Raw genomic sequence first — 11,888 nt, 5'->3', positions numbered from 1 at the left:
CCCTCCTTGGTTTTTCATTTTTCCTTTTTTTCGTTTTATCGAAAGATAATAATGACGAAATGAATACAAAAAAAAAAAAATTATGGAAAATGGAAAAGAATGAAATGAAGAATAAAAACATTATGAATAAAATATTTTATTCAAAAAAAAAATTTTTATAGATTAGAGATTATTACGCGTGCCGCGGTTTTTTTTAGTTAAACGTTTAGAAATTTTTCAAAATGGCGGCGGATATTTAGGAAAATATTTCGCGTTTGCGGTTAATGTTGGATTTGTTTTTTTTTTTTTTTTAACAAAGTTTTAAACGAAAGTTTTTTATAAAACCTTTTACTTTCATCGAAATTTTTCGATCGATCAATAAAATCGATAATTATTAATTATTAATTATTATTGTTATTACGTAAAACTCGCGTTAAATAAAAAAAAAAAAAACAAACGAAAATTTTTTTCTTTTGGATTTGAAAACTTTTTTTTTTGACGTTAAGTTTTCTCTGTTTTTCCTTCTTTTTTCCTTCTTCATTTTCCCTTTCTCTCTTTTTCTCTCTCTCTCTCTCTCCCCCCCTGAAGCTTTCATTTATCGTCTCTTATTTTTCTTTATAATTTCAAGTTCATTTTCATTATTATTATTATTGCAACATGTCAGTCCGTATATTTTTCCTCGCACATGAGCTTTATAAATTTTCGCGGCTTTTCTCGGAATTATCATCATCATCATCATCGTCGTTGTGCTTCTACTTTGTAGGGGGGAAAGGGGGGATTCATAATTGAAGCGAACTACTTCAACTTCCTCAGGCGTTTTATACAATCTGATCATCATCCGCAATTTTAACCGCAGATTTTGTCATTCAAAGGAAATTTCGGAGTAAATTTTTTTCTTTTTTAGCAAACAAACAAACAAACAAACAAGCAAACAAACAACGAAATAAAAAAAATATTACATATTTATTATATAGGAAAGGATTTTAAACTACATATATTTAATTTTAAAGTTTTAATTTTTTTTACGTTGTTTTAAAAAACTTTTGTGACGTAACGATTTCCTTTTTTTGTTTTTTCGTAGATGTTTGGGTCTTTTGGCAAACATGAAAGCTTTTCGTAAATGTTGTCCTTTTCACAAAGAGATAAGAGGTGAAATAATATTGGCATTGAAAAAAGGTACGGCAGAATGGTACGAACAGGTACAAGCGAAATCATTAAGACACGCGGAAAATTCATCTTACAATCATCCGGATTCTGATAGGATTGATCAAACTCTTCAAGCTTTAACTCATCTCGTAACGATACTTTTAATCGATGTCCAAACTGGAATTCAAGCTTTCAATCCAGTTTTCGAACAGTAAATTTTCCTTTTTCTTTTCCTTTTTTTCCTTTTTTTGGAAATTGTTTCTCATCGGCTTGATATAATTTTTTTTTGTTTTTCCAGCACCAACAACGTACATTATTTCAACGCCGTTTACAAACAATTAGAAAAAATGGTAATATTTTATTTTCATTATTATTATCATTATCATTACTATCATTATTATTTATTTATATATATTTGTGTATGTGTGTAAAAACATGAAAATTTATCTCCCGATTTCCACAACATCACAAAGGATAAAAATAACGTCCTCTTGCAATTCTCTCATATTGATTTTCGTCCTCTCTCTCTCTCTCTCATTCCCTCTCTCTCCATCCCGATTTTCCTGTTTTTCATTGAAAGGAAATGTATGGCGGGAAATAGGGAGGAACGGAAGTAGAAAAGGAGAGAGAGAGGGAGAGAGGGAAAAGGCCCTTTTTAGATATATAAAAACATCCTTTCTTTCTCTTTAACTCTTTCTCTCTCTCTCTCTCTTTCACTCTTTCCCTTTTCATTTACTCTTTTTCTTTTTTTCCCTTTAAAAAACATTTTCAAACACACACACACACAGGCACGCAGACATCTTTTCATTTTGTGTATGGTATAAAATTAAATTTTTACAGTTTTTTGTTTTTAAAAATTCCGTGTGTTCCTTTTCCCTCTTTCGCACCCCCCATCCCCCGCATTTAAAAAAGAAAAGGGGGGAAAGTAATTTGATTTTTAACCTAAACAACACGTGCGTGTTTCCTTATCATAATTAGATAAAAAAAGGAATTTTTGTGAAAATTAATTGTAACGATCGATTTTAGACTAAAATCTAGGGGGGGTAGATATTTTATTTAAAAGAAAATTTTGTTTTTCTCATTTCCTCGGGTCATTTGGAAAAAGAAAATTTTTTTTTTCTTTCCTTGTTCTATTACATACGTTTCCTATATTTTATCTCTCACAGGTTGTACGGGACGTCCAATCAGTCATTTCAAAGGTCAAGGTAGACTTAATTAAAAAAAAACAATAATGATAATACCGTTAGATGATTGATTGATTGATTTATTGATTTGGTGATTAATTAGTCAAAAATCAATTAAAATTTACTGGGGATTAAAAAAAAAAAAAGAAAATTCTTTTTTTTTTGACTAATTAAACTTTTTAAAAAAAAAAATAAATTGCGCAAATTATTTTTTTGGCTTTAGCTTACTTACGTATTAGTGCTTAATTAATGATGATAATAATAATAATAATAAATAAAAAGCAGGCATGAAATTTTTTTTTTTTTTTGGAAAAAAATAAAGAAAGGAAAAAAAAATTTCCCGCATGTTTTCCATTTAATTTTTTTTTTTTTGTTTTTTGGGTGAGTTACGCCGCATTCCGAATGACGTTTTCAAAAATTTAAAAGCTTTCGCCTGAGCTTTTTTTTTCTTTTTATTTCCTGCTTGTTTTTACTATTGATTGATTGATTGAGCTTTTTGTAGTTTATTAAAAAATTCATTTTTCCTTTTTTTTTAAATTTTATTCTTATTTTTTTTTCCATATTATACGTAGATAAATAACGATATGGGTCCAAAAGTTGCACAGATTTGTGCCTCGTTAACAACAGACGAATCACAAACGGCTGCTCAAAATATACAATTTGGAACGTCCGTTTTTGAACTTTATTTGGCACTACAAGAATTTGTCAGGTAGGAAATACAATTTTCCTTCTTCTTCTTCTTCTTTTCTTCTAATAAATTAAAAAATGGGGGGGAAGGTGGGAAAAAAAGATGACGAAGGTTCACAGTTTTCGAATGATAAAACCCCCTCCCCAAAAAAAAATTTATTATTTAAACTCGGTGCGTAAAATATAAACGAAAAAATTTTTTTCCTAATGTGAAACATTTTAAAAAATCATTATTATTATTATTCAATTCGATTCGAGAATAATTTCTGTGATGTCACCGAAGGTTTTGTCGGGATAAAAAAAATAAAAAAATAAAAAATAAATATTTATTATTAAGAATATTAATTAATTAATAATTTTTTTTTAATTTTATTTTATTTAGAATTTTCGACTTTATCGATTATTATTATTATTGTTATTATTATTATTATTAATAATTAACGGTCGTTTATTTAAAATATTGCGTGTGAGAAATACCTAAATTTTTTTAGGGGTGAAAAAAAAATCAAAAACTTTTGTGGAGTTAATAATTTATAATTGGGGAGTTGGGAGTAAAAACTTTCAAAGTTTTTTTTTTTATTATGCATGTATATATAAATGTATTTTTTTTGGGGGGGAGGGTGAAGGAGGAAATAAAAAAAAGAAAATTCGATTCATATTCGAAAATTTAAACTCGGAGTAAAAAAAAAAAAAAAAATTATTTAAATTATGAATAAAAAGTTTCGTCTCTTATTCGTTTCGAGGGAGCGGAGAGGAGAAGGGAGGGGAGAGGAGGAAAACTAACACTAAAAAAAAAGTAAAATTAAATGCAAATGAAAAAAAAAAGAATGGAGTCAGAGTGTGAGAGAGAAAAAGAGATTAGAATACATTAAATGTATTTTTTTTTGTTTTTGTTAATGCCTTTGAATAAAAAAAAAACGTTAAATTAAATAAAATGGCGACACCTGAGACGAATTCTTCATATCAACTTTTTATTTAAATAAAAAAAAAAGGAAAATTATTTATTTAAACAAAAGGATTATTTGAATTAAAAAAAAATATGTATATATTTTCTCTCGTTTGTTTATTTACTCGAGACTCGAAAAAAAAAATTATAAAATGTGGGAGAGAGAGAGAGAAAAAGAGAGAAAGAGAAAGAAAAAAAATGAATCTTGGAAAAAATTAATTCCGTTTAAGTACAAAATACAAAACACTTAAACGAAAAAAAAAAAGAAAAAAAATTAATTTTTTTTTTTTTGACGTTTAAGAATCCCGAGGGGGGGGGGGAAATACGTGAGGAGATCCAGAGGGATTCAGGGCGTGACAAAAAACTTTTTTTTTTTTTTTCAAAAAGGAAAAAAAAAAAACGATATAAAACTCATCGCCTACATTTTTAACTACTTTAAACTTCATTTAAAAAAAAAAAAAAGGAAAACATCGTAAATAAAAAATTAAATAAACGGATAAAAAGAAAGAGAAAGTGTGATGATGAATTGCAAAACGAGAGAGAGTGAGAGAGATGAAATGATAGAAAACAAATAGGAAGGAAAATAAAAAATATTTATATGTATATAAATAAAAATGGGAAAAGCAACAGGTTGAAAGTTTATGATGGAAAACGTTTTTTAATTTTCTAACCCGATTCTCTTTCTCTTTCTCTGTCTCTCTCTCTCTCTACCCCTTCCTCCTCCACCCACACCAGTGCACCATTTTAAATTTTCCCCGTATAAAAAACTAATAAAAAATTTTCCCGATAAAAAAAAAGAAAAAATTTTCTCACGGGTTTTTTCCCACATGTATTTATAAAAAAAAAAAAAAAAAAGTTTTACCAACATAAAAATTTTTTTTTCTGTTTTGTTTCGAATAAATAACTTCGTTTTTAATTAAATATTTAACCGCGAAAAAAATCTCTTAACGGCGGAAGATGATGATGATAATAATAAATAACTTAAATTTTTTTTTAAATACGTTTCAAATGGTAATAATAATATTAAGAAAAAAAAGAAAAAATTTCCATGATGTTGTTTCACGACGTTAAAAAGAAAACTCACTATTATTATTATTTATTTATCTCTCTCTCTCTTTTCTTAAATTTAAGAAAATTATTTCCTCGATGAAAATTTAAAAGAAATTTTGACTTTTTGACGTCACACTAAAACGAGGAAATAACTCTTACGTATTTATTTATTATATTTAATCTCACGGTAAATTATCTTTGACACCAGAAATTTTAGTTTTAAATAAATTAATATAAATTATTTTCATTTATAATTAATTAGTGGTTTTTTCTTAAAGAAAAAGGAGGGAGGAGTGGGTGGGTGGGTGGGAAGAGAGAAAATGGGAAAAATGGGGAGGAGGGAAAAAGAACGAATTTATTTTTTTTTGTTTTGTTTTTTACAGTTTAAAAGAAAATTTAAACATATCAGATCAAAAAGTATTAACGATAAATAATTATTACGAGTGGTTCGAACCTGCTTTAGAACAATGGTTAAACGTTGCAAAAATAAAAGCTCTTTATCGTATAAAAGCCGCTTTCGAATTGAGCAGAATGGTTACGGGTGAAAGAATAGTAAGACACAGTACGTCAGCCATCGATGCCACCGCCTGCTTTTATCAGGTAAAAGAAAACGGAAATAAAAAAACGATTTGAAAAAAGGGATGATATTATATTCAATTGTATTTTGTTTTCATAAAAACAGATTCAAGAATTTTGGCGTCAACTCGCTTGGCCTAATTTACTTACCGCCTATAATTTCGTCATGACCATAATCGATATAATTACGTCATCATCATTATATTATTCGGATCTCGTACAACAGAAATTACAAGATTCCGGTTATTACGAAGATTTGGGAGGTTTTAAAGTTTCCGACGATATGTGTATTTCCGTTAACGATTTGGAATACGTCCGAAGATTTTTAAACATGGTCGCAACTTCTTTATCTGTCGAACCCATTTTAGATGCTGTAGAAGCTGCAAATTGTGAAAATCCGTCCCAATGGAGAGATGCCCTATACGGAGTATTAGAAGAAACGAGATTGACACTCGAAGCAAGAGCAATGCAAATCATGTCGAGAATGGGAGTCAAGGTTATTTCGATCATTTAAAAAAAAAAAAAAAAATTTTTTTAGTTTTTCTAACATTTTTGATTTTTTTTTAGATGAGGCCATCTTTAAAAAAGGTCATGTTTCATTTGGCTTGGTCACCTGATTCGTTACCTACGTCGGAAGCCATTTCGCCACTTTTAGAACTTCTCGATGGTTATTTGGTATCATTAAATGCTGCTTTGCTTCCGCGAAATTTCGAACGTTCTTTAGCCGATATATGGGATACGGTACTCATGGAATTGGGAAATCAAATCGATTCTAATTCCGGTGAAAAAGTTTCAGGATTTTACGATAGATTATACGAAGCACTTGAAATATTAGTTGATTTTTTTCACGCCGAAGAAAAGGGTTTGTCTATTGACACTCTTAAATCAGGTACGTAGGTATCCTTTTTTTGTTTTTTTTATTGTTAAAAATTATTTATCGCGAATGATTTATTTCAGTCACATATTGGCAAATCGAACAGAGACTTTCTTATCATCGTACCGATACGGAAAAACTTATTTTATTGTTTTATCAACAACGTTTAATCGATCAAATGAATACGGAAACAAGCGAATATGGAGTCTTATCAGTGAGAGCTTATTTCAATCACGATTCACTTTGTGTGGAAGTTTTAAATGCGAGAGACGTTATACCTTTGGATCCGAACGGATTTAGCGATCCTTTTGTCATAATTGAACTCCTTCCGAGAAAAGTTTTTTCCCACTGTGGAAAACAACAAACGAACGTTCATAAGAAAACTTTAAATCCAATGTTTGACGAATGTTTCGAATTGTGAGTTCCAGTATTATTATCATTATTATTTCATCATTTTCTTTAACGTAATAAATTATAATTAAATTTCGAATGTGCAGTTCGGTGACTCTAGAACAATGTCGGAGCGAAGGTGCCATGATATTGTTTACCGTTATGGATCACGACGTTCTCACATCCAACGATTTTGCTGGAGAAGCTTTTTTAAGTCTTCAAACGATTCCAGGAGTTGCTGATAATTCATCGTCTGTTGATAATTTTCACGGCCTCAAAACTCAAGATTTAAATTTAATGCATCAAAAAAATAAAAGTGAATTACCATTATTAATTACATTTTTTTTTTAAATATAAACAATCATCACCATAATTATTATTATTTTTTTTGTTGTTTTGCTTTCCAGATCATCCGATACTTCAAATTTTAGAAACAAGAACCTGGGATAGAGTAGCACAAGAATTTGCCAAAAAACAAAAGCTAAGATTTGCCATGAGTATTTAAAAAATTCATTTCTTCTTCCTTCTTCTTCTTCTTTATTATCTTCTGCTTCAACATCATCATTATCATCATCTTCTTCTTCTTCTTTTAAACTTTCGTTTAATAAAAATTAATAAACGTGTTTTTCTTTTTTAATTCAATTATTTATATGTATTTGCTGTATTCGAATTTAAAAAAATATCGAAATCGTCGTCGTTGTCGTCGTCGTTTTTTTTGTTAAACAAAATAATTATAAATAAATAAATAAATTTATTTATTCATACGTATCCGTGTAATAATAATAATAATAATAATAATAATAATAATACATAAATGTGTATATTTAAAAACGCTTCGTTTATTTATATATAAAATTAATCGTCGTCTGCTTAAAAAAAAAAAAAAAATTTTTTTTTTTTTTTAAATCTACTTCGTGGCCTTTTTCTAATTAACTATCTATTCGTATATTTATTATTATTATTATTATTAAAAACGTTACATTTATAAATATATATATATTATATATAAATTTTATTTTAAATTTATTATTATTATTATTTATCGAATTCGAATTAAAATTGCTTATTTGTGTGAGAAAGAGAAAAAAAAATGAATGAAATTTTGCTTCGCTCAATCAATCAATCAATCATTCATTCATTCATGAATGAATCGCTATTTAAATGTTGCATTTACACATAATTTCAATCGTATATGAATTTCATTTTTAAATAATAATAATGATGATAGAAATGGCGCGTTTTTTTTTTTTTTGTTATGTTGTGTATTTAGGTTTTCATGTTTGTTTTCTTTTTTCATTTTTTTCTCCACGTTTTTCTTGTTTGTTCGGTTTAAATTTAAAAAAAAAAAGAGTTTATTTATTAAGCTCGTTTGTTATTTATTATTATTATTATTATTATTATTATTATTATTAACGCGGTGTGAACGAAAAAAAAACAAAATGTCCGGCGTCGTGATTATTATTATTATTTTTTTTCCGCGCAATAAATGTCGTATCGATTATGTTTTTTTTTGTTTTTTCGTCGTTGTTTAAATTTAAACATGTTGTGTGTATAAATTTAATTATTTTATGTGAATTTTATTTACATAAATTATAAAACGGAACGAAAAAACAAAAAAAAAAAAATTTTTTTTCCTTGTTTAACCTATTAAAACTTTTAACTATTCCTTTTTAAAAAAAATTACTTTACTTCTTTTTTAGCCAATCAATCAATCAATCAATCAATCACGCTTATTTTAAAAATAAAAATAAAACAATTTATATAATAAATTAAATATAAATAAAATTTATTTTTTAAATAAAACAAATCACAAATTATTTTATCTATTATTATTATTATTATTAAATTAAAATAATGGTTTTTTTTCATGTCATGTTGTTAAAAAATAAATTAATAAGCGATTATTAATATTATTATTATTTAAAAATAAATAAATAAATAAAACTTTTGTCGCGGACAAAAGGATTTTTAAAATGAAATTTTTTTTACATAAATAAATACTCTTTCTCTCTCTCTCTTTCTCTTTCTTATTTTTGGTAACTATTAATTACGTCCGTGTATCGTTTCTCTCATTTCTTTTCCAGATGTTTCGTATGGTAAAAAATAACTCGCGACGGCAGCGGAAATCGCAGCGAGACCATAAACGGTAACGGTCAACAGTAAAGAAGTTTTGACCAAAACTTGAGCTATGTAAGGTGTTATCATGGCTCCCAGACGTGCCATCGCACTACAGCTTCCGACACCTACGGATCTCAACGGAGTAGGATAAACCTGTAAGTAGTATTATTATTATTAACTTGTTGTTTTGATTAAGTCTCTACATTGGAAACGAAAAAAAGAATTTAAAAAATTACTTCTGGAGTGTAAACGTAAGCAGCTTGAAATACTCCAGCAATGATACCTCGAGCAGCAAATAATATCACAGTTAATAAAACTCTCCTGTAATTAATTAAATAATTAATTAATTATGATAAATTCGAAAGAAACTCGAGGGGAGGGGAGGGGAAGCGTAAGGAAAAAAAAAGTGAAGGTAAGTTTTTTTTTTAATTCGAAGAGAACGGTTAAAATTTTTCGCTTTGTAATGATGAAACGGTTATTTAAAAAAAATTTCACGGTCAACAAACGCATTAAAAAAAAAGAAACTAACTCGGATGTTGCGAATAAAATGAAAAAAACGCAAAATGAAAAAACCAAATGTTGTACAGTCATAGTTTTCCTCCTTCCAAATCTTTCTATAATAAATATTGTAACTAAAATCCCTGGAAATTCTGCTAATGTTGTCCATAATAAATCTATGTAATCCGTTGTTGTTAATTCTTTACAATCAGCCGCGCATGATTCGCTTTTTTTAGCTGAATTTTGAGACCCTTGAAATAATTCTGTAGTCATTAAAACTAATCCGTAATAACAAAAAGCAGAAGTTAACCTTTTGAAAAAAAAAAAAAAACAAATCATTATTATTATTATTATTTAATAATTTTTTGAAATTAATTTGAGAAAAAAAGAGAATCGAACCATATAAACCATAGCAAAATGCTAGTTTTTCTTAAATCCGGACCTAAAAGATCTTGAATTCTTCCTCTTTGACTCGAAGGACTCGTACCTTCTACCACTAGCCTTCCAAGTAACATTGGTTTACCATTTTCTTTGGCGACTCTTTGTAAAGTTTCAAGAGCTTTTTCCTGTTGTCCTGATGCAACATGAAATCTTGCACTTTCAGGTAGCAGCTATATAAAAATTTACGACATATAACAATTTTTATCGAAAAAAAACAACAATAATAATAATATAAACACGAACCGGACAACATATCACAAATGCTAAAAGTGGAGCTGTTGATATTGCCAACAACCATTTCCATCCAAGTGTAGGCATTATAAATAAAGCTAATAATACTTCGACGCAAGCTCCCAAAGCCCAAAAACACTAAAAATAAAAAAAATTTCTAGCTAAATTTATGTCGGTAATGGCGGCAGAACAAACAAAACAAAAAAACAAAAACTCACGTCTAAAAGTACGACGCATTTCGCTCTTTGTTTCGTTGGTAAAAATTCCGCGTAAAGAGTAACACTTGAAAACACACCAAAAAAAAGAAAACCGTTAAATTTTTTCTTTAATTACTTTTGTAAAAAAAAAAAAATTAACGACTTACGATTGAGGAACGCAACCAATAGCAAAACCGACCATTCCTCTAAGGCCCAATAACCAAATATAATTTGGTGAAGCAGCACTAAGAAGACCGTACCAAAATAATAAATAAGCACAAAGTGTCAATGCTGTTTTTCTACCGTATTTATCTGAAAGGTTACCCCAAAACGTAGACGATAGCATCATACCTAAAAAAACAACCTGAAAAACAAATTTTTTTTTTTTATATTTAAAACCGTACAACAAAAAAAAAAAAAATGTGGGAAAAGTGATAACATACGGTTGTTGTCAATGCTTCTTGATATCTGGATATGTGCCAGGTACAGTGTAATGCTGGAGACAGTATGCTGAGTATGGTCATTTCCATGCTATCTGCCATCCAGCAAATACCCGTAAAAAATGACAATTTCACTTGAAATTTTCCAAATCCGAATGCGTTAACTGCTTGAGTAACCGTATAAGTATCTATAAAGTAAAAAATAATAATAATAATATTACGTTATTTAAATTTATTTACGTAGTTTTAAAAAAAAAATTATTCAAACCATCGGGTATAACCGAAACCGATGTCAATTCAATATCCGGTTCTTCGTTGGTTCTACCAGATGATGTACCAATTGAAGAAGGACCAACATTATGATCACTTAAATCTTCATATTTTGATGTATCCTTTCGTCTTCCTATTAATTTGGGCATTGTTATTTATTATTATTAACTTCACTAAATTTTTTTTTATGTCACAAACGAATTCTCACGTATCCATTTTTCAATTTCGATTTCTTTTGTTTGTTCGTACGTTCACCACATTGGTAATATTAAATTTCTTCTTTGTCTATTCAAATCGTTCATTTTGAACATATTAAATTTAAAAATAAAAACAAATTGAATACTTATATAAAATGAGTGTGTTAATGACAACTGGACGACGTTTATTCTGCTATTTTAGGCTCTAACTTAATAAAGGTGTGTGTGTCTGGTTTTTTCCCCTACCATCTTCGTACCTGATAAGTTCATCGACATTACTGTAAATAAATTAATTCAAATAATAAACGATAGAATGCGTAAAAATCGTTATCTTTTTTATTTTTTTAATGTTAATAATATATCCAAATAATTTTTTATTAAAAATTTTTAAAGTTTAGTAAAAAAAAAATTAATTGATTGATTGATAAATTTTCAGGTATCATTTTAAACGAATTTACAAAATTTTTAATAATTATTTTTTTTCTTAAATTATTTTTTAAAAAAAATATTAATAATAATTTAAAGACATACGTTTACATTTATTTTTTTTTTAATCGTTTTAAAATGATTTGATACCATTTAAAAGTTTTCCTTTTCTTAAATGTTTTTTTTTTTTTTTTAAATTAAAATTTGTAAGTATTCTCGAATTGAATTGAAATTTTGT

General features: G+C 27.8%; 2 protein-coding genes across 2 annotated transcripts in view; one reads left to right on the top strand and one right to left on the bottom strand.

Annotated features, from left to right (window-relative positions):
• Phum_PHUM188690 (BAI1-associated protein, putative) overlaps positions 1-7,337 on the top strand; it is a gene marked incomplete at both ends in the record, with an annotated part of 14,258 nt that extends 6,921 nt beyond the window's left edge. The window contains 9 exons of the mRNA XM_002425216.1: positions 1,061-1,336; positions 1,424-1,475; positions 2,882-3,018; positions 5,376-5,592; positions 5,675-6,064; positions 6,136-6,457; positions 6,526-6,859; positions 6,940-7,148; positions 7,240-7,337. Of these exons, the coding sequence (XP_002425261.1) occupies positions 1,061-1,336; positions 1,424-1,475; positions 2,882-3,018; positions 5,376-5,592; positions 5,675-6,064; positions 6,136-6,457; positions 6,526-6,859; positions 6,940-7,148; positions 7,240-7,337 (2,035 nt within the window). The remainder of the gene's footprint in view (positions 1-1,060; positions 1,337-1,423; positions 1,476-2,881; positions 3,019-5,375; positions 5,593-5,674; positions 6,065-6,135; positions 6,458-6,525; positions 6,860-6,939; positions 7,149-7,239) is intronic.
• A 1,538-nt stretch (positions 7,338-8,875) lies between these two features.
• Phum_PHUM188680 (sugar transporter, putative) lies at positions 8,876-11,176 on the bottom strand (the record flags this gene model as incomplete). The annotated part of the gene is made up of 9 exons (XM_002425215.1): positions 8,876-9,103; positions 9,187-9,268; positions 9,480-9,758; positions 9,848-10,059; positions 10,133-10,258; positions 10,339-10,402; positions 10,485-10,681; positions 10,761-10,945; positions 11,026-11,176. The coding sequence occupies 9 exons, from the start codon at positions 11,174-11,176 to the stop codon at positions 8,876-8,878; spliced, it is 1,524 nt and encodes a 507-aa protein (XP_002425260.1).
• Between the last annotated feature and the right edge of the window lie 712 nt (positions 11,177-11,888).

Source organism: Pediculus humanus, genomic scaffold (genome assembly GCF_000006295.1).
Source record: "Pediculus humanus corporis 1103172107538 genomic scaffold, whole genome shotgun sequence".
Taxonomy (NCBI): domain Eukaryota; kingdom Metazoa; phylum Arthropoda; class Insecta; order Psocodea; family Pediculidae; genus Pediculus; species Pediculus humanus.
This window is presented reverse-complemented; position numbering and strand designations above follow the sequence as displayed.